At 44.3% G+C, this 22,244-nt stretch overlaps 1 protein-coding gene and 1 long non-coding RNA gene across 13 annotated transcripts in view; both read left to right on the forward strand.

Moving 5' to 3' along the window:
- The window catches only part of LOC123369414, a 28,413-nt gene extending 21,561 nt beyond the window's left edge, over positions 1-6,852 (forward strand). Inside the window, exon 5 of the long non-coding RNA XR_006579044.1 lies at positions 6,719-6,852. This is a non-coding gene — a long non-coding RNA (uncharacterized LOC123369414). The remainder of the gene's footprint in view (positions 1-6,718) is intronic.
- Positions 6,853-10,603: 3,751 nt separating this feature from the next.
- The window catches only part of LOC123369412, a 37,187-nt gene continuing 25,546 nt past the window's right edge, over positions 10,604-22,244 (forward strand). Inside the window, exons 1-6 of one of the 12 annotated variants that reach the window (XM_045014981.1) lie at positions 10,747-10,792; positions 14,896-14,963; positions 15,661-15,714; positions 18,856-18,915; positions 19,186-19,752; positions 20,180-21,323. In XM_045014981.1, the coding sequence (XP_044870916.1) occupies positions 10,762-10,792; positions 14,896-14,963; positions 15,661-15,714; positions 18,856-18,915; positions 19,186-19,746 (774 nt within the window). In that variant the 5' untranslated portion in view covers positions 10,747-10,761 and the 3' untranslated portion in view covers positions 19,747-19,752; positions 20,180-21,323. Of the gene's footprint in view, positions 10,793-13,155; positions 13,257-13,796; positions 13,815-14,024; positions 14,145-14,895; positions 14,964-15,660; positions 15,715-16,079; positions 16,361-18,746; positions 18,916-19,185; positions 21,343-22,244 lie in introns of those variants that run through there. The other 11 variants (XM_045014982.1, XM_045014983.1, XM_045014980.1 and 8 more) reach the window with 11 other exon arrangements.

Raw genomic sequence — 22,244 nt, forward strand, 5'->3', positions numbered from 1 at the left:
GAGGTTCTACTCAATTTATGAATTGTAGTACTAGGTTGAATCTGTACACACAGTCACCCCACCCCCACCACAAAACTAGGACCCTCTTTAACATCAGATGGCTGCATGAGGGACAGGACCTGTTCCAGTGTCTGAGAGGCCAGGTGCTCCCTCTCTCCTTTCTCAGGCTTTCAAAGAGATGTTGGTTTTCAGGGTTGGGGGTGGGAGTCACTGGAAAGTGACTCAAATCCTGTAGAGATTTTTCTGAGGGATTGGGAGCACAGCTCAGCTGCATTTGGGAAATACTCCCATTGGTTTTTTTGGCCCATTCCTGTGTATAGAAAACAGAGATAGAAATTAACATTTTTCTTTGGGTGGCCTCTGCACATTCCCAGTCACTGGATGCATTGGCTGTGCAGCTCTAGCCATGGAATGTTTCAAAGCAGTGCCCACTGTGGCACTCTCTCGCCCCCTTCTGTCCCTCTCCTCACCGTTTCTTAACATTCTGAGGGCAAGGCTGTAAAAGGGGATGTGGTGCACTGGCCCCCTTAGATCCTTCCAAATGGACCAGGCTGATCCAGCCCAGATCCAATCTCTTCAAAGACCCAGTGCCTTAGTTAGATTTCATAGTTAGGTAGGAATAGGGTTTGAAACTTTAGCTTGCATATTTTCTTTATGAAAGAATTTTTTATTCATTTTTATTAGTTCCCACTCCTCTGGGTGGGTTTAAAGATCCTGTGGCAGATCCGAAGAGGAAGTGGCCAGGGGTTAAGAGGTTGTGCCTCTTGTCCTGCTGTATTTCCACTTTGGATGCCCATACAAGATGTTTGGTTTGCGTCAATGAAGGACACTCTCCTTCCTGGTGCATGATCTGCAGCACTTTCAGTCCAAGAGCTCACAAGGAGCCTCAGAGCTGGCTTCAAGCCACGTGACTGCAAGAGGCACCAGTGGCCTAACCTTCTGGTTCCATAACCACTTGTTCCATGAGTCCCAAGTGGTCTGCGTTGGCCCCTATCCCCTCAGGGGATAAAGAGCCCAAGATCCCGATAAAGGTACCCTGCTCCTCTCCTAAAATGAAAGCAAAATCTTTGATATTTAAAGATCCTAAGCCATTTGGATTCTAATTCTAGATACAGCAGAACCCCACAGATGTCTGCTTCGGTTACCAGAACCAATCCTGATGGGGGCATCTCTTGGATCCAACACCTTTGGTTCCAGTGAAGAGTTTGGTGCAAGATATGATTAGTTCTAGCAGAGCCAAGCACTACTCTGGGTCCCCCTTGGATCCCTCAGGGTCAGTTCCAAAAACACCCTCAGAACCTAGGCCAAGGGTTAAGGCAACAGAAGAGGGCAAATACCTAAAGAAAGGTCTTACCCCTAATATAACAAGACTGAGGAGTTGTTTCTGACTCTGATGCCGGCACTGTCTACCATAATGACAGCTGTCCAAGTACATCACTTGCTTCAACAATTCAAATCTGATCTGAAGGTTATGAAGATTCCTGTGTCCTCTTGGTAGGGTGATAAGGGGAATAAAAGAAAAGCCACAGGTCCACTTCCTACTCCCACTTCCCTGATGGGAAAAGACAAAAGATCATGGAGCAGATTCAGATATCCCTAGATATTTGGCACCCTGCCCCTGGAACACTACAGGCTCACCAGGGAGGTCTGTCTCCCCCTTTTCAGTTTTAAGGCTGCAAAGTCACTGATTTCCCTTTTATTTACTGCTTTGGTTCTGAGGTCAGAACTACAATTTGACACTGAGCTGGATTGTGAAAGACAAGTTAATTTACTTCCTCAGTTCCCCTCACCTGAAAAGAGAGTGCCTGGACTACACAGATGCTCCCCGCAGTTCATATAAACATAGACCGTGCCCTTACTCCAGTAGATACTTCAGTAGGGAACCTTATACAGAATATTAGAGACACAAGGTGGGTGAGGTAATATCTTTTATTGGACCAACTTCTGTTGGTGAGAGAGACAAGCTTTCAAGCTACACAGAGCTCTTCTTCAGGTCTGGGGAAGTTACTGAGCGTGTCACAACTAACTACGAGATCAAACATATAGTTTAGCATAAGTAGTTAGTACATATTCTAAGGCAGTGGTTCTCAACCAGAGGTCTGGGCCCCCCTGGGGGGTGTCTGTGAGCAGGTTTCAGGGGGTCTGCCAAGCAGGGCCAGCATTAGACTTACTGGAACCCAGGGCAGAAAGCCGAAGCCCCACTGCATGGGGCGGAAGCCTGAGGCTCCAAGCCCCACCGCCCAGGGCTGAAGCCAAAGCCTGAGCAACTTAGCTTTGCAAGGGGCCCTGTGGCGTGGGGCCACAGACAATTGTCCTGCTTGCTATCCCCTAACACTGTCCTTAACTTTTATATGCAGAAAAATAGTTGTGGTGGTGGGCTGTGGAATTTTTATAGCATGTTGTGGGGGGCCTCCGAAAGAAAAAGGTTGAGAACTGCTTTTTTAAGGGACCATTCAAGATGAAGGGGCCCATTAACAGTCCTGTAGTCATAAGACCAAAGAGGGGTTAGTAGGTTACAGATAGTTGTAATAAGCCATAAATCCAGTATCTTTATTAAGACCATGATTTTTAGTGTCTAGCAAAATTAGGAATTTAAGCTCCCAGGCTCATCTTTAGAAAGTGTTGTGCAGGTTTCCTTTGAGGATGGGGACTGATAGGCCAGATATAAAGTGTTCACCTGTAGGTGATAGGGTGTTTTTGTCTTTTATCATTTTCCTGTGTGAGTTCATTTGAGAGCGTAGTGATTGTCTAGTTTCACCCACTTAGTTGCTACTGGGGATTTAGTGCACTGGATGAGGTATACTACATGTTATGATAGGCATGTGTAGCACCCAGGGAACTTGAAAGGTTTTATTGCGGGGGATAGTTATCACTGTAACTGTGTAGATATGTCTGCAGGTTTTGCATTTGTTGCTCAGTTTCATGAACTGGTTGTCAGAATGGCTTCAACTTTAAAGATGCCATCCATCTCACTAAAGGAGACCTCTCATCCAATGTTCCATATATTGAGGTCGCCTTCTAACAGCCAGATCATACCCTCAGTGTTAGAAGTGCTGTTAAAACCAGCCAAATCTGTTTGGACCAACCCTGCCTCTAATCGGCCATGACAAAGAAGGCTGACAAGCCCTATCAGTTACTATATGAAGGATTTTCTTTTCCTCCCCCCACACACCTGTCTCACAACTCACTGGTGGTTGCTGCAGCAGTTCAGAGGACAACAGGAGAGCAAGTGCATTCTACCCCATCTGACACAAAGAACAAAAAGTTGGATGGTCTGGTTAGGAAGGTTTTCGCCTCAGCCCCATTAGGCAGTGGATTGTCTAATTACCAGGCCATAATGTCCAGGTATCTGTACCATTTGTGGGAGAAAATGGCCTTATTTGCTAAGGACCTACCTGAAGATCAAAGGAAATTGGCTAAAGCCTTAAAACTAGAAGAACATCTAGTAGTTACGCATGGACTGAGAACCTCATTTGATTAATCAGATGCAGCAGCAAGACCAGTAGCTTCAAGCCATCACACTGACATGACATGTATGACTTGGATTCTCTAGTCTTCTGCCTGAAACTAGGACATGTGTGGAAGATCTTCCATTCAACGATGATAGCTTGTTGAGTGCAAGGATGGATAAAGTCCTAGAGAAGGTGAAGGACACTAGATCAACATTAGATCACTAGGAGTTTATCAACCCTCAGAGGGAAGATTTGGAGCACCTGTCTTTAGATATCAGAAGCCGTAATACCCTTCCTCACCCTCATCTTTGTGTTTCATGCAGAGACATCAACATGAGCACCAACAATCTCCTGCAGAGGCAAAAGAGCTTCAAGCCACACTCAAAGGACAGGCAAACCACATCTTTGTCTTTTGCGTCCTTAGACTGCAGGCTGGAGATGATATTCCACAGCTGCAAACCAATCTTAATCCGTTTACGCTGCCCCTGTCCCATATTTGGGGATCAGCTTCCTCTCGCGTAAACTGAAGTTCTATAACCACAGACAAGTGGATCCTAGACATAGCACAAAAGGGATATTACATACAATTTGACACAGTCCCTCTCCACAACCCTCCTTTTTCCTCCCTATCCAGGTACTCCTCTCAAGGGAGCCTACTAAGAACAGAGGTTTGCACACGCTTGGAAGAAGGCACCGTAGAGGAAGGAATTCAGGGGAAAGGGAATCTCTCCCAGATATGTTCTGATTCTGAAGACCGATGGTAGTCTCTGACCCATCTTAGACTTGAGAAAGCTCAACTCTTTCATCAGAAAATTCAAATTCTGCACATTGATCCTAGCATCCATAATTCCCTCCCTATCCACCCAAGCTCAGTTCTGGGCTCTTGATTTGTAGGACGCATATTTCCACCTCACTATCCCTTTGGCTTTTCTACTACATCATGCCTGTTTACAGAGTTCTTACCTGTGATGGCAGCACATCTAAGATGATGGGGTGAGCACATCTAACTTTATTTAGACAATTGGCTCATAAAAGTATCATTGGGGTTTTTTAAGAGCAGGTTGGACAAACATCTGTCAGGGATGGTCTAGATAATGCTTAGTCCTGCCTTGAGTGCAGGGGACTGGACTAGATGACCTCTTCATGTCCCTTCCAGTTCTATGATTCTATGATCATCATCACCACAAGAAAGTTTGTCCAAAGATATGTCTCACAAATGCTTCCATTTTGAGAAACTGGGACTCAGAATAAATACATCAGGAAAAAAAATCACACTTACTCCCTACACAAAGAATCTCCTTCATTGTGGCAGTACTGGACTCAAGCAAGAGCCTTCCTTCAGTCAGATACACTCATACCTCAAAAGAACTCCAACCAGACAGATTCTTCTCAGACTGATGGGCCTCATGGCCTCAGCTACATACGTAACCCACTATGCTCAACTCAGATGAGAGCTCTGCAGCACTGGATAGCAAAATATCTGACAAGTTTGGACAGCATATTATTGAAATTGACTCACCAAAGAGAAGTGCTTCTATCCCTCTCATGGTGGACAGCACCACAACATCCGGAAAGGGGTAGCATTCAATTCCCCAGCTCCATGAGCAACTTTCATCTCCACTGCTTCCAACTTGGGATGGGGAGCCCACTTCAGCAACCTAACAATTCACAGTCATGGGAACCCGTTGGAGAAGAAGTTACATATCAACATAGTAGAATTTAGGGCAATTCCTTGCGCTCTCAAGTCTTTCCTTCCTCACTTCCAAGACAGGATAGTCCAAGTAGTTCAGCAGTTCTCAAACTTTGGGTCAGGACCCCAAAATGGGTTGTGACCCCATTTTAATGGGGTCACCAGGGCCAGCATTAGGGACTGAAGCTGAAGCCCGAGCTCCACTCCAACCCAGAGCGGCAGGGCTCGGGCTCCAGCCCCCTCTCCCACCACCCGGGATGGTGGGGCTCGGGCTCCCCTCCACCCGCCCAGGTGGCAGGGCTCAGGCTCTGGCCCTGTCATCCCCCACCCAGGGTGGTGGGGCTTGGGATCCACCCCTTACTCCAGGGTCATGTAGTAACTTTGTTGTCAGAAGGGGGTCACAGTGCACTGAAGTTTGAGAACCCCTGAAGTAGTTACAAACACCACAGCAGCAATGGTCTATGCCAGCAGTCCCCAACCTTTTCGTCTGGCAGGTGCCAGACGAAGGACCATGGTGGCGGTCGAGCATCCGCCGAATTTCGGCGGCATTTCTGCAGATGTTCGACCGCTGGCCAGGACGCAGGCGCATTTAGATGCCGGGACCGTTCTACAACATGGAGCTCTATTCATATGTTCACAAAACATTATGTACTCGACCTAGCACCTCAGTTGGATTTTAGAGAGTGGTACTGAAGTCACTGTTTAATTAGGACTCCAGGTCCCACCTTCCTCAGATGATAGTACTACTTATCAAAGTAACCCATGACTCTGAATGTGCAGAGGCCACTCAAAGAAGAAATTAAGGTTGCTCACCTGTAACCAGAGTTCTTTGAGATGGACTCTGCACATTCATACTCCCTGCCCAGCTTCCCCTCTTCCCAGGAGTCCTAATTACAATCTTGGACCTGAGGAGGCAGAGGAAGGAACTTGGCTGGCCGGAGTACTAAACCCTCTTTTATAGCCTCACCTTCAAAACGTTTAGGAACAATAAGGGGAGGGGCTGGAGTGAGCACAAGAGTGCTACAATGGGCACTGCTTGCAGAGCTGCCCCACCGGTGTATCCCGTGAGTGTGAGTATGCAGAGTCCATCTCGAAGAACTCCAGTTACTGGTGAATAACCCCCATTTAAAATCAGACAAAATCTCTCATATATTCTCCAGGGGGCATTTTTGAAAATATAATAGCAATATTTTAAACTGTCTTTATAAATGAAGCTTATTTTCCTAGTCAGCTTGTGGATTGGGTCACTGATTCATTTCTCAGGTGATATAATGTTCTCTCTTCTCAGGTTCATTCCCCACAAGACACCCACCATTTGCATTTGTGACTCAGGAACTCATGCCAGGTTGTAGCATTCCCCTTAAAGTGCCAACGGCTATCAGCATATTGCTGTAGTCCTGGCATCTGATTTAACAGTTTCTAGGAAACAGCAAACATGGCACCATAACTAAGTAGAAACGTTAGCAGCAAAATTCTGCATAAGTGATGCTGCATTTTGTAGTCAAACTGTAGCTTAACAGTGTAACTGTTAAATGCATAATGAAAAGTAGGCATCATATCATATTTCATTTTACAGTGACCCATCATTCAGATAATCGAGTCCTGAGACTATCATCTGTGGCCACTTCACTCTGAGCATGAATGATCTTTCACAGCTTCAACTATGGATGACTTTTAAAATAGCTCAGATGAAATAAAGCACAAAGAAACAAATAGCCCTGATCTAGTCTTATTTTACAGGGATAAACTGATTATTGCCTTGTATATGTGACTAATGTGTAATAGAAAGCTAAGGTATCATTGATCTGCCTTGATGCAGTACCAGATGTATTTTGAATATATTTTTACATATAAAATCCATACAAATTTGCATGCAGTATTGGATTTACAATAGAAATACCAAATAGCCATTTTGTTATGAGATGTTTACTTTTATTTTTGCTTTGTGAAAATTGAGTAACTTCCACCTTCACTGTGCAATTACTAGTAATTAGCTCTTGCAAGCACTTTTCATCTATCCTAGGTCAAGTTGCTTTACAAAGAAAGGTAATATCATTATCTACAGTTTACAGGTGGGGAAATGAGGCATAGAGATATATAAAGTGACTTGTCTGTGGTCACACAACAGGCCAATGGAAGATCTAACAATAGAACCTGGGGTTCCTAATCCTAGTCTAGTGCCCTATCCACTGGCTCATACTGCCTCCCACTAAACAGAAGAAAACTGAGTCTTAAATTTCAGAGTAGCAGCCATGTTAGTCTGTATCCGCAAAAAGAACAGGAGTACTTGTGGCACCTTAGAGACTAACAAATTTATTTCAGCATAAGCTTTCGTGGGCTACAGCTCACTTCTTCTGATGCATAGAATGGAACACACAGACAGAAGATATTTATACATACAGAGAACATGAAAAGGTGGAACTACCTATACCAACTAAGAGGCCAATCAATTGAGATGAGCTTAAGTGATTATCTTTGCTCATTTCCATTTTCTCCACTTTTCTTATAATATAGGGAGGATTTGGGGCATGTGCAACCTAGACCCTTTTGAACTGATTTCTACCACAAAAGACTCTACTTCTTCCATGTCCATAGAATAGAGAAGAGAGCTGAGTGAGTTTTCTTTTACAGTGGCAAAGAAAAGGCTCTCCAAATCACTTGGGGCCAGATTTAAAAAGATATTTAGGTCCCTAACTCTAAATACCTTTACAAATCTGGCTCTTGGTCATGCCTAGTAGTGGGGGGTGGGGAGCGGGTTAAAACTTGAATTTATCATCTTAGGCCTAATCTTGTGTTGTTTTTGAATAATCAACTGTCATATTAGCCACTATAATGATGCTTAGCTCTTATATAGTGCTTTCCATCAGTCAATCTGGAAGTGCTTTACAAAACAGGTATCATCACCCCCATTTTAAAGATGGAGAAACTGAGGCACAGAGCAGTAATGTGCCCAACGTCAGCTAGTGGCTGAGGTGGAACCCAGGTCTCCTAAGCCCCCGGCCAGCATGCTATTCATAAAGCCACACTGCCTTCCTTACAGGAGATATATTTTCTTCATATATTTAGCAATAAGTCAATAAAGCATATTACTCCTAACTAAAACAACTGCAAACCCTGTCATGATCCCTTATTCACTGTATCTCTTTGTTCACAATCTGGGTTGATTTAGTAGGAAGTCTCATATCCTGAAGAATTTCCTACACCATGCATGTAGATGGAGACATTTCCATTACACAATATCAGTAGGGAGTCCTTTGGTATTTGTCTATTACAGCTTCTAGCTTCCACACACCACCATTGTATCTGAGTGCATGTCTAGCAAAAGGCCTCTTTATTAGAATGCCCCAAAGGGTTGTCAAAATTCCGATTTGTTTATATAGCTACAGTAACATTGTACACAGTCTATGAGGATATATTGGGCCAATATATCCTTGTACAGGTTCTTGTAATGAGGAGACTGGCGCAACTTGCACCTTTCCCATTCAGCTTGAATCTTGACACTTGGTAAGACATTTATTATGTGTCACTGACTGCAGGAGCAAAGCCATCCAGATTTTAAATGCAATATTTCTCTAGTAGGTCAACAAAAGAGCCTCAGCCAAACAATTGACACAAATTATATTAATTTCTGCTATGAGACTTTATGTTGGGTATAAAGCTTCCACAGTGGAGAAGTTCAACTGAGTTCATCAGTTGTATTTATTGGACTTTTAACCAAGTAATTTTTAAAGAAACGTCAGTTATCTAAAACTTCCTTTTCAAAGCCATTGTGCTTGTAGCTTGTAGCTTGTATACTACTGCCACAGGCAATTCCACCAGTGTACTTTCTGCAGAAGCTGATTTACCAGCACAGAGCAGGGACGTGCCCAACGTCACCCAATGGCACCTGGAAAGGTGGCTGCAGATGTGTCAGAGTTTATATTTTAATAGTCAGCTTTGTTCATGTTAGGACTTTGTATGACACACAGTTTAGTGGCCAGGTCCCAATTACTAACCTGTCTGACTCCTCCATGCTTGAGCTGGTCTGGGCTTGTGTATGTTACATCTGTTTCCAATGAATTCAGATAATTGTGATGAATTACTTTGTTTTATTGTGCCTCATTGTGCACTTACTGTACTTTTACTGCAGTACAGACCCATTTTACAATTTTGTAAAAAGTGCCGTGCTGATGAAAGGCAGATGTATAAAGATTCCTAATACCTGATCAGCACAAGAAATAATGGTATTCAGCACTACACCAGGGGGACTGAGAGGAGCAAGCCAGTGCCAGCCCTGCAATGTGAACCAGTAAACAAGTCTCTTTTAGCTCCAGTCCATCTGTGAGGGGCCCCATGATGGAGCATACATACATGCTGTCCATAGGCTGATGGCGAAACAGTTAACCTTCTTAGGAGAAGGACCACAGCTGCACATGGTCAGTACAGGGTAGCAGCTGTGAAAAGTTAATTTTCCAGCATACCCAGTGTACATGACCTGGCCTGAGAGAAAAGGGAGAAAGGAGCCTTAGAAGTTGCTGCTGGTGTCATTGAAATAGTCTGGATTTTATGTGGGGGACTGTGGCTAAAGAAAGTCTAGTAATGCTTAGGCCTAACTCGGAGACAGAAACATGTTCTGTTTTCTTTACAATGAAGTACATCTCCCAGCTCTTCGAATACTCTCCAGCTAGATGAATCATTCCTTGACCACTTCTTCTTGGCCTGCTAGAGACCCCCAAACCTGGTCCCCTCCTCCCCATGGTTGAGGAGCTGTGTAAGGAGTACTAATGTTTTAACATCATGCTTCACCTTAAGAATGCTTTTGTGTGTGTGTAGGGGGGGGAGTCTTTGAGCCCCTGCCTCCCAAAGAGATAGTGAGTTGGAAGCCTTGTTCACTGTTGTCTCCAGATACTAATTAAGCCAAAACATGCTCCTTCAGTAAAACTGAACAACTTCAATTGGCTCAGTGAAACAAACAAGGCAATAACAACAAACCAAGGTCTCAAGTAAGCACAGTGTGACATTACAAGTTGCTATTCAAAACCACTCTGAAAGGCTCCAATCGGAACTGGGGTCCCACTGCGTTGGTGCTGTATAGACATGGAGGGAGACATGGTCTTTCCTGAAGAACGTACAGTCTAGAGTCAGTCTCAGCTGCAACTCCACTAACTCCTACCTCTCAAGGCTTGAATTCTGCCCTCCAGCCAGTACTAGAGCTGCAACAGCACAGATAAAGTTTCCTACAGCTGCCTACCTTGCCTTCCCCACTACTTGCCTTTCACAGTAGGCAGACTAACACAACACAAATAGTCTGTATGTTTAATGTGCCAGATAATGTTCCATCAAACCAAGGGATACTCTACAGCTGAGGCACAGCTGTGCCATATTTCCAATTGTGGTGATTGTTTAAGCAGAGTGTAATGAGCCATGTGTGGTGTTCAAACAGAAAGGTGTAGTTCCAAACTGGACCACTGGGAGAGCTGTTCCTTGCAGCTCCCATCTGTCAGACCACTCTGGGAAATGTGGGGAGGGGACTGGTTTGTTCAATATGGGTGGGGAACTTTACTGGGTAAGCTGATGGAAAAGGCAGAGAGTACCAGTCCCAGAGGGGTTCAGGGCCAATCACGGTTGACAGAACTCTGCATGGAGAGGACAGTCCTTCCCAAGGAAGATAGTAAGTGACCAGGAGTGACAGTAAGTGATTGTTTCAAACTTATTACTGCCATAATTTTCGGTACAGCTATGCAGAGTGTTTCTGTGCCTGTATATCCCTGCTGCTAGCCCTTCTTTCTGCTTAGTAGGCAAAACAAAATCCTGTTCTGCGCTGCTTCTGCCATGACTCAACCACACTTTATTTCAGTTTTGACCTCTCTACACTTGCAGTTAGGACTTTTTAAAGCACCAGTTCACACAGACCAGTTGCTGAGAACTGTTTTCACAATAGATTAGCTACCTACTGTAGACAGATCTTGTGAGATTCAGATAAACAGATTCACACAGAGCTGCATGACTGAAAGAAGAATAGTTGTAATTACACACTTATTGAAATCAGCTGTAGGTCAAAGCACTTACCATGGCAGGCTTCAGCTCCCATATCCCAGCCTTGAGCCAAATTTGGGTATGTAAGTCCCGTGAAGGCTGCTCCATCCTTGTTACTGCTTCTCCCATCCCACTGATCTCTATGCTCTTGTGAAAGTAGTCAGAGAATCTAGAGGTGCAAAAGAACCATCAATCCAATCCCTATCTAGTGGAGAAGGGGAAAGAGAAAATGGAGACAGAAAAGGGTATGGGGGAAGAAGAGAGACAGAGGCAGTGAGAAGAGAGGAAAGTAGCTGGAAGTCAATTGGAAGCAGGAGGGGGAGCTGGATAGAAGGAAGAAAAGAAGAAAGGAGTACAAGGAATTAGAAAAGTGGCATGGTACACATAGCTATGTGACAGGTTTTTCTTTTTCTGTGAGCTTCCCCTTTAAATTCAGCAGCAGCCATTTTCAAAAGTAGAGCCCTCGGATGGGTACAGAGGGTGGGATCCAGGAAAGTACTGAACAGAGGCGGCTCTAGACCCCAGCACGCTAAGTGCGTGTTTCGGACGGCAGGCAGGCTGCCTCTAGCGGTTTGCCTGCGGAGGGTCCACTGGTCCCGTGGCTTCGGTGGACCCCTCCGCAGGCAAACCGTCGGAGGCAGCCTGCCTGCCGTGCTTGGGACGGCAAAATCCCTAGAGCTGCCCCTGGTACTGAAGCAGCCCTGTCCCATTTGGGGTTCACTGTGATCTACAGAACTCCTGCCCAACCCTGCAGGTGCCTAAATTTTCCAGAGTAAAAGTTCCCCAGCTGCCTGTGTTTCTGCTTCTGGGCATGTGCACTGCTGCCTCCTGCTAGGTGACTGGATGCCTGTCTCCCACCTAAGCCCTCAAGTGATCCATGAACCAGGGGAAGGTGGCATAGGTGCCCACACCATGGCTGCTCTGGGGCTGGAGAACCCATAGGAAAAAAAGGGTGGGGGCTGAGCACCCACTGGCAGCTCCCCTATCAGGTCCCCCCTCCCCCCAGTGCCTCCTGCCTGCTGGCAGGCCCAGCTGATCAGCACCTCCCCCTCCGTCCCAGTGCCTCCCGCCCACCATGATCAGCTGTTTCTCGGCATGCAGGAGGAGCTGGGGGTGGGGGAGGAGCAAGGGCACAGCACTCTCGGGGACGAATGGGGTGGGAAGAGGTGGGGCCAGAAGAGGCCTGGTGGGGGCATGATGAGGCAGGGTGGGAGTGGGGCTTTGGGGGAAGGGGTGGAGTGGGGGCAGGGCCTGGGGTAGAGCCAGGGGTCCAGCACCCCCTGGCACATTGGAAAGTCGGTGCCTGTGGAAGATGGGCATTCATGTGTGGAGCCTGATCTGATAGGTGTGCTCGGAGCCCATTCAAAATCCAGAGGGGGAGGCGCTACCCTTCACTTTATAAGGTGTAGCCCAGTGGTTAGAGCCCTCAGCTGGGATATGGGAGATCCAGGTTCAATTTCCCCCTCTCTGCCATATGGGCAGAAAGGATTTGAATAAAGGGCTCCCACCTAGCAGGAGAGGGCTTTAAGCACCGAGCTATGGGATAGGCCAGTGTGGGGTTCCCTCAGCCTCTCCTGTTAAATCCTCTGTTGATAAATGCTTAGACAGTCATTGGGCCAAGGAGCAGGAAGGACTCAGTATCCCAGTGGTTAGGGCACCCACCTGGGTGGTGGGAGTTTCTGGGCCCAGTCCCCCTGTTCTGCCACTCTTCATTACTTACCCACAATGGCTCCAGGCAGCAGGTGGCCATTTGTGGATCACTAGCAGAGCTAGGTGCCTCCCTAGAGCCTGGACTTATGCTGCCCCCTCTGAGAGAGGGGTGGGGAAACCCCTTTTGTTGGCATTTCCCATTGGTTGGTTTAGGCGGCTCCCCAACAAGCTTGCTGGCTTTTGTGGTTTGCATTCCTAGGGTGCCTGTCTCTCCCCATTCATTGTGTAGGGAGCCAACTTGCCTAACTTGGCTTTGTGGATCACAGTGTTGTTCCTGTGATTTTCTAGACACCTGAAAGTTGGGTGCTGTGATGTTCAGCGTTGCAATGCCCAAGTCCCTTTGTGGATTCCATCCAGAGTGAGACACAAAGTGAAGAAACTACTCTAAGGCAAGTTTCCTAAGTAGTGAGAATGAACAAGAATCTGAAATATATATGAAGACACTTGTGCCCTGATCCTGCAGTGAGGTTCCACAGGGGTACACAGGTCTCTTTTGCTGAACTTTTTGCAAAATATAGGTCATGGAAATGTTGTAGAAAATAGTGGCAAGAAAGACAATCTATTTTCCTAACACTAATGAGAAAGGTGTGCAGTATTTAGGCAACCAGCTGTGGTAGATTTCAAGGACTTAATAAAAGTGCTTAGAAAGCATAATGTGCCAAACCAAGACTTTCTATCTGTGCAGATTTCCTGCAAAACTGAGCTTATATTAAAAACTTACAGGGAAGAAGTGTGATGCATGTAAATAGAAAACTGCAATGTCTTTTATTTTCTGAGTACTTCATCTGTGTATTACTGAGATTTTCTGTTTTCAGCAGCCATTTTCAAAAGGAGAGTCTCCAGGTTTTACCAGTGACATACCCACTTTGTGGTCTCATAGAAAGACTTAATTTGTCCCTCTTTTCATTGCTTCAGTTTACTCTATCTTAAAAGCAATTTAGGTTGAGGTACAGTTTTGCTCTTTGTATATGGAAACTGATTGGGAGGTAGAGGAAAGCTGTGATACACAGGAGGGATGGGAAAGGAGATGGCTCTCTCTTTCAGGATCAAATCACTGCTTGTTTCCTGAATAATTCTGATGAAAATTTGTTTATGGAATGTAAGGGTGGTGGGGCAAAGTAGATGAAGCATTAAGGAGGGGAGGGGCAGGGCAGAAGGGGGTGGAGAAGTCATGCCTATAAAACAGGAGCAGACTGAGGCTGCTTGGAGCAGAATGGCTTCAGCAGAGAAAAGGCAAAGGAGAAGGAAGAAGTGCTGGGGTGGACAACCCAGAGCAGGTATGGATGGGGTTAGGATGATCCTGGAAAATGGAGTTATAGTGATAGTGGGGATAGGAGCAGAACAGTGCAGCTTCCCTAACACCCCCTTTTCCCCAAAGGCAAGTCTGTATTGCTGGTAACAGGATACACAGTCAAGCAGTTTATTTTGCCTACTAGAGAGGGTAATGGTACTAGTAAATATTAATCAGTTTATTGCAATTTTATATAAAAATGATTTGATTGCATTTCCTGCCAGTGAGCTAGAAATGTGCTATAAAAGTGCAATACCACCTCGCATTCACAAGCTAGAGTGGGCTGAAAAAATGTGTTCCAGTTAATTCTAAACATGGCTTTACTTGAGCCTGACTGAGGAGTTCACTTGGGGAAGTGAAATGTTTTCTGTCTTATCTGGCTTCCTGTGTAAATGCAAGTTCTTCTCCACTTTCCAGTGATGTACAATGCTTAAAACCATGGTGTGCACAAAATGACTCTTTGTGTCTTTTCTTTCTTATAACAGGATGATTAAATGTTGAATGTCCTAAATTTTTTCTTTGAGCCATCCTTTTGGTAAGATATGAGGGTATGAGCTTTGTGGCTGCTCACTGCTTTTAAGCTGTAGAAGCCAAAATTTATTAAATATTTAACTTAAAATGCAATTGTTAATGTGGTGGATAGGTGTGTTTCTAATATTAGAGGAGTTGCCATGGCTGGGTATCCTGAATTAGAAATGCTTTTCTAATTCAACTTGTCTTTCCCTCCTTTGTGGTAGACTCCTGTGATCTGATGGATTCTGATAAAAGTTCAGACTATGTAGAGAGACTAGCACACAAATACATGGTAACATTTCTCTTTAATTTATTGGCCTTTCCTCTGCATGTATGATTCTCTGGCCTAAGATTTCAGACTAAATAGATAAGTTGGAAAATGCTGCCTAATGAGCATATGTGGCTAATTGTCTGTGTTGGTAAATTGACACAAACTGATTCACCTGTAAGGAAATGAGCATGGGAGGAAACTGCTTTAATGCCTGTGTCACCACCTGCAGCATAGAACTCCACCCCCCCCCTTTTTTTTTGTAGTTTTGAGTAAATACAGAAGACACACTATCTTCTGGAAAAGCTGTGGCTGTGGGTGTTGTAGCTGTAGGTTAGCTATTTATCTGTGGTTACACTGCCATAAACACTAACTCCTCTTTTATAACTTGTATGCAATTTAAAATAATGGCCAAAGAAAAAGCAAGTTGTTAAAGCTGAAAGTGCTGTTTCTGTTGTAGGCTCTGAACCACTCTTTCTGCTATGACTTAAAAATCCCCATGGCCTGAAATTTCTTAGGTCAGCACGGATTTATTTTCTGAAAATTTGAGTTTTTTTTCAGGCAAGTTATCTTTGTGTAATGGAAGTTTAGAAAAATACAGCATCAGCAAACTTCCTAGGCATATTCGAGAATGGGTCCTGTTTATATCAACTTCAAAATAAACCTTGTGCTGTTTTATATTTACAAACATCTGGTGGTTCTCCCTCCCCCTTCTCTACAGCGAAAATGCACAGTGGAGTCCAGTACGGAGTCAGAATCTGAATCCAATAATGAGGTAATTTCTCTTGCTGCTTGATTCCCTGGGGGCTGGGGTTCTCCTCTCTGACTGTATGAAACAATGTCAGGGGACTCTCTCACAGCTACTTCCCTGCCCACCCTCCTGCAGACTCTAGAGGGGAGAGGCGGCTTTCCTCAAAGCCACCATTGTCTTCCCTTCAGAGCATCCTCTTCTTGTTGTTGTGGTTTTGGTGTGTTTTGTTTTTTTTCCCCCCTGGAATGGCTGACCTGGGGATCGGGGTGGGGTATTGACAATAGTGAATGTTGGGGAGCTGAATGTAGTACTAGAGTTTCTCTGGTAAAAGGTACTTACGGGTGAACTGGGTTGTCTCTGACGAGATGGCTGTTTTTTTCTCTTAATAGCTCAACTCTTGTGCAGCTGGGCTCCGGCATGTTGTAGAGTTAATGCAAAAATTATCTGCAGGATGTGCTTCCAATGCATATTCATGTCATCAATGGAGTGCAGCTGAGAGTGGATTTGACTTTCCCACTTGCTGGCAACAGTTGCCCCAAATTTCTGTCATTCTGCAAAGAACGTTTCCACCTATTACCCTGATGGGTACAAGATAAAGAAAACAGTAAATCCTGTGTTGTGATGGTGTGAATATTTATCTGTGGGTATAAAACTCCAGAATCTAACTGTAAAGATCTACCAGGTAAATATTACCCCCTCTGTTGTCTGGAGATGGAGTAGGTGTCTTGCTGCAGTCTGTCACCCCTTCCCCATGCTCTGTGGAGTGTTGCTGAGAGGCAGGGCCGCCCGGGGGGGGGGGAGGGGAGGAGGGAAGTGGGAGAATTTGCCCCGGGCCCCACAGGGGCCCCCACGATAATTTTTTTGGGGCCCCTAGAGCGGGGTCCTTCACTCACTCCGGGGGCCCTGGAAAACTCTTGCGGGGCCCGGGCCCTCAGAGCTTCTTCTGCTCCAGGTCTTTGGCAGCGGGGGGTCCTTCCGCCTCGGGACGGAAGGACCCCCCCCGCCGCCGAAGACCCAGCACTTTGGTGGTGGGTCCTGCTTCGGTGGTAATTTGGCGGCGGGGGGACCCGCCGCTGGTCTCCAGGGCACTTCGGCGGCGGGTCCCGGAGCAGAAGGACCCCCTGCCGCCGAATTACCACCGAAGCGGGGCCCCCCGCCACCAAAGACCCCAGTGAATCCTCTGGGTGGCCCTGCTGAAAGGAGAGACTGGGAGGAGGCAGAAATGAGTTCTTCTACCAAGAATCTGACCAGAGGTGGATGACTTGTATCTTCTGCTCTCAAAGAGAGAAAAGCCCCTCTTCTATGCAGTCATCTGTAACTGCTTCTGTTGAGAACCAAGGAAGCCCAAAATTTGGGCCATGGATGATGATGGGGGGTGTCTGAGGCAGACATGGTTGCCTACTTAAAAGGATTTGCACACCTTCATTAGAGCAGAAAGTGCATTTCCTCTTTGATCAGTAACTCCTCAGAGTATCCAAATCAAAACAAGAGTTGTTGGTGCGAAAATCAGCTAAAAGTCACAAACAGGCTTTGATAGGAATTTTGAGGTAAAATTTTTCAGAATAGGTTTTGAAAGGTCTGAACTCCTCTCCAGGCCTAAATAGGTGGGACTTTAGAAGAAACTTCTCTGAAGACATCCACTCAATGTGCAGTGGCAGTCAAAAAAGTGAACAGAATGTTGGGAATCATTACAAAAAGATAGATAATAAGACAGAAAATACCATATTGCCTCTATATAAATCCATGGTATGTGCACACCTTCAATACTGTGTGCAGATCTGGTCACCCCATCCCAAAAAAGATATATTGGAATTGGAAAAAGTTCAGAAAAGGGCAACAAAAATGATTGGGGTATGGAACGGCTGCCATATGAGGAGAGAGTAATAAAACTGGGATTTTTCATCTTGGAAGAGAGATGACTAAAGGCGGATATGATAGAGGTCTATAAAATCATGACTGGTGTGGAGAAAGTAAATAAGGAAGTATTATTTACTCCTTCTTCTTATAACACAAGAATTAGGCTTCACCAAATGAAATTAATAGGCAGCAAGTTTAAAACAAACAAAGTATTTTTTCCCACACACTACACAGTCAACCTGTGGAACTCCTTGCCAGAGGATGTTGTGAAGGCCAAGACTATAACAGGGTTCAAAAAAGAACTAGATAAATTCATGGAGGATAGGTCCATCAATGACTATTAGCCAGGATGGGAATGGATAGTGTCCCTACCCTGATTGCCAGAGCTGGGAATGGGTGATAGGGGATGGATCACTTGATGATGACCTGTTCTGTTCATTCCCTCTGGGGCACCTGGCATTGGCCACTGTTGGAAGACAGGATACTGGGCTAGATGGACCTTTGTCTAACCCAGTATGCCTGTTCTTATATTCTTCTTGTGACTTTCTTTGGTGGGTTTCTTTCATAGAGACTAACAAGTGATAATGCTTTGCAGATGAAGACTTTTCTGTTTGAGCTGCTGAGAAGGAAGAATAATAGTGACAGCTCCTCAGTGGAGTCTAGTCTGCAGTAGTGGCTGACAGAATTAGACCAAGGAGAGACTGAAGATTGTCTAAGGGTGTATGGGCTTATCTGTGAAATACAGTTCTTGCTGACAGTATTAGTTTTAAAAATGACCGAACACTATAAACACCACTGTTAAACTGATTTTTCTCCAAAGACTTTCTTCAGGAACATACCTAATTGTTTACTTGGGTCTGCACAAGTTCATATTATGCAAACAGAAGATAGATGCAACTTGCTTATCACTGAAATGATTGTTAGGACTTGATTTAACTGATCTGGCTTCAATAAAAATATCAAAACTCATAGGTGGCAGCAGTATTTAATGTTATGGAGCAGCTCACAAGGGAGATAAAAGGAAAGAAGATGTATAGTTTCTAGCTTCTTCTATGTATTTTATAGCCCTGAAACTTGCCTTTCTCCACATCATTCCCTCAAATCTATTCTGTACAATAAAAATACAGTACAAACACCCACAGTTGAAGTGGCTTAGATGTTTTTTAAATGGTACTTCGCTTTCTTTTGTGTTTGACTAGACTCTTGCAGAAATTTTTAGAGCGCTTAAACTGAATTCCAAACGTGTGGCAACCATGTATGAAACCATTTGTTAATACGTATGTCTGATGGGAATACTTCCTCAAACAGGGCCTGCCCAACACACGGACTGAGGGAGTCTTCAAGAAAGCAAGAGAGATGCTACTTCAGGTGGGTTTACACACGTCTGCCATTTCATTATGTAGCAGCCTTGTTTAAATTTCCTTAAAAATAAACCACTGTTCAAGTTGTGGAGTGAGTGGATGTGTTGATTCTAAATGATGCTGTTACTTATGTTTTTCTAGTGTAATCTCTTAGTATTGCAGCAATGAAAGGTTGTAGGGGAAACTGGATGGTTACCAAACTTTTTTCCAGAGAAATGTCAAGAAAGGCGCAAAGGATAATGTAGTGATCTGCTTTATTTAGATGTATTTGTTTTAGTTTTTAGATCCATATGATGGTGATTCAGAAGATGCATCAACCCATTCAGATTGTAGTTTGAATTCTCTTAATGATATAAACTATAACAGAGTTACACCTTTGGGGCACAATTTACCAGAGATGGTGGAAGACATTTACTCTTCTGAAAACAAAGAGTCCCTACATATGTTTTCAAATTGGGTCTCCCCAATAACAGAAATCTGTGATGTCTATATGCAGCCAGAAAATGACCTTAAAATACAGATGGAAGTTATCACTAAAGAGAAAAGTGATGTTCCAATAAGACTTTCCAGGCCATGTGAACTGTCCAGAGCCTCTGGAGTACTTACCTCTGCAATGTGGCTGACATCTGACTGTTCCTTACTCATGAGTGGTGACCCTTCAAAGTATCCTGGAGTCCTAGAAAGCCCCGTCACCACTATTCTGCAACAACCCATGTTAGCAAAGTCTGATGGTGAAAATACAATGTGTGACCAATCAATAATCAAGAGAAAACTAGCGCTTCCACTTCTAGAGGGTGTTGGTGAAAAGCTAAGAAGAAAGAAATTGCGTGCAACCTAATCTAAGGTACATATAGGCTAATTATAATCTGGAATTCCCTCTGTTTAAACATATCTCTAATTTACTATAGTACAAGACAACATGTCAGCTAGGTCTAGCAGTACCCTACAGAATATTAATGCTTATGTAGGGGAAATGGAGCTAATATAGGCTGTACCAGTAGTTGTGATCAAACCTGATCCCATCCAATATACAGTTCTCTGCCTTCAGTCCTGTGTTTCTCCTGCACCTGTGGCCAAGTAATTATGCATTTCTTAAGCAATAAGCTACAGCAGATACTATGCCTTATTTTATACATGCCTATGCTATTGCTGCAGGGGTCAGGCCTTTTCATGAAAGGGTAGTTATTGTGATGCTACGCATTTCTCCAACTAAACCGAAGTAGTGTTGGTACAGAATAAGTAGCACTCATCATAGTGTTTCACCTTCACAGTGACTGCACCATCTTCAGAGAGGCCTGTGCCTGCTTCCTGCAGCTGCTTTGTTCCCATTGTGATTGGTCACTTGCAGGTTCAGCCTTGGATAACTGCCAAAATAACTCAAATCACACAAATCAGAAGTTTGTGGGAGCAGATAATGCTCATCAACTTTCATTTTGCAGGGTCAAACTGACTTTCCTTTTTATTCAGTGTTGACAATTAACTCTAATAGATCCTGTTTCTCTAACCTTCTCTCCAGCACAGTGCATACCAATGTGGGTTTATAATGTAAATACCAGCAGTTGAAGTTCTTCTACAATGAGGGGTGTTTGTTCTTCCTTTATGAGAATGATTTTTCTCTTTCTCAAACCCAGCTGCTAAACAGAATGACCAGGACCCAGAGAATAAATAAGTTTTAATTAGCAGGGCTACCTCTTTTTGCCATATGGTAGAGGATAGATTTTTTTTTTGTGTGTGTGTGTAATCTAGAGAAGAAGGGCTTCATGAGCCCCTTTGCTCAGCACTAGTAAAACTGGCTGCTCCTGAACAAATGTAGAGGTGTGGGATGTGCCTCTTAGCAGGAAGAGTGAGAGAAGGGTATTTTGTTGCAGCACCACCCAGAGCCACAGGGATGTTTGTTTAAACTTCTTTTCAAATCTGTTATCCCAGTATATAACCTGTGTTTATTACAATTGAAATAAACTTTAAACCAAGCCTAAACTTTATTGCTCGTCCTTATTAACTGTATTTTCTCAAGGTGGACCTGAGAAGTGGGGCAAGTGAAACATAAAATCTACATCAAGTGTTCTATTGAACATCAGTTAGAACCTGTGTCTTAAGTTCATGAAAAGTTCCACCTTACTTAAAAATCCTCCAAAGACTCACTCGTGTGCTAGAGTATGTATGTTGCTAGTATGGATTTCCATAATGGAAGAGGGGGAAGAATACTTAATATTTAATGAGTGGCTACAATGTAAAATCATTGAACTTGGTGAACACAAATGAAGAATGGAAGCAAGAGAGCATGTTGAAGGTATAGTTTCTTTTAGTAAACTCTTGTGCTTAAGGAAAACTAAGTTAATTACAGCTGTGATGTGCTGGAGGATGACTATTCTAGTATGCTGAAATTTGCTGGGAATAAAAATGCTTTTGCTCGTTTTTCTTCCCTGCCATTATAATCCATGTCACCGTAACTATGAAACAGTGACCATTAGGCTGTATGCACCACACTAGAGCCTGTTGGTGTTTCCAAACAAATGTTAATTATTTTACTACAACTGATTCAGTAGCCCAAAGCCTACGCTAAACTGGCAATAGGCTAGTGCCTCCCACTACAGCTATAGAGTAACTCCATAGCACCATAAGCCTTGTTCTTTAGTCAGGGATGCATTAATTTTTTTTCTAAATTCCTCAATGTTTTCAATTCTTCTGTAAAAGCTTTTTGGACACAGTTAACTTTGCTCTCTAGATTTCATCTCAGACAAATCAGAGGTGGAAAAAGACTTTCTATGCTCTATCTCACTGGGATTTATTTCTACAACTGCTAGTAAGCTGAAAGCTGCTACTGGAGACAGTGAACAAATGAAATCTGGACCTCATGGTCCAGCCCTTCAACCTGCCCAAACCCAGAACTGGGGCATAATGTCTGAACCCCCCCTTCCCCCAAGTGTGTGGTAAACATTATTTAAGCTTAAAATGCTAGAGGATTCTTCATAGCATAGATCAGTGTCTACCTTTACCAAATCATAAGAATGGCCGTACCGGGTCAGACCAAAGGTTCATCTAGTCCAGTATCTGTCTACTGACAGTGGCCAATGCCAGGTGCCCCAGAGGGAGTGAACCTAACAGGCAATGGTCAAGTGATCGCTCTCCTGCCATCCATCTCCATCCTCTGACGAACAGAGGCTAGGGACACCATTCTTACCCATCCTAGCTAATAGCCATTTATGGACTTAGCCACCATGAATTTATCCAGTCCCCTTTTAAACATTGTTATAGTCCTAGCCTTCACAACCTCCTCAGGTAAGGAGTTCCACAAGTTGACTGTGCGCTGCGTGAAGAACTTCCTTTTATTTGTTT

Source organism: Mauremys mutica, chromosome 4 (assembly GCF_020497125.1).
Source record: "Mauremys mutica isolate MM-2020 ecotype Southern chromosome 4, ASM2049712v1, whole genome shotgun sequence".
NCBI lineage: Eukaryota > Metazoa > Chordata > Testudines > Geoemydidae > Mauremys > Mauremys mutica.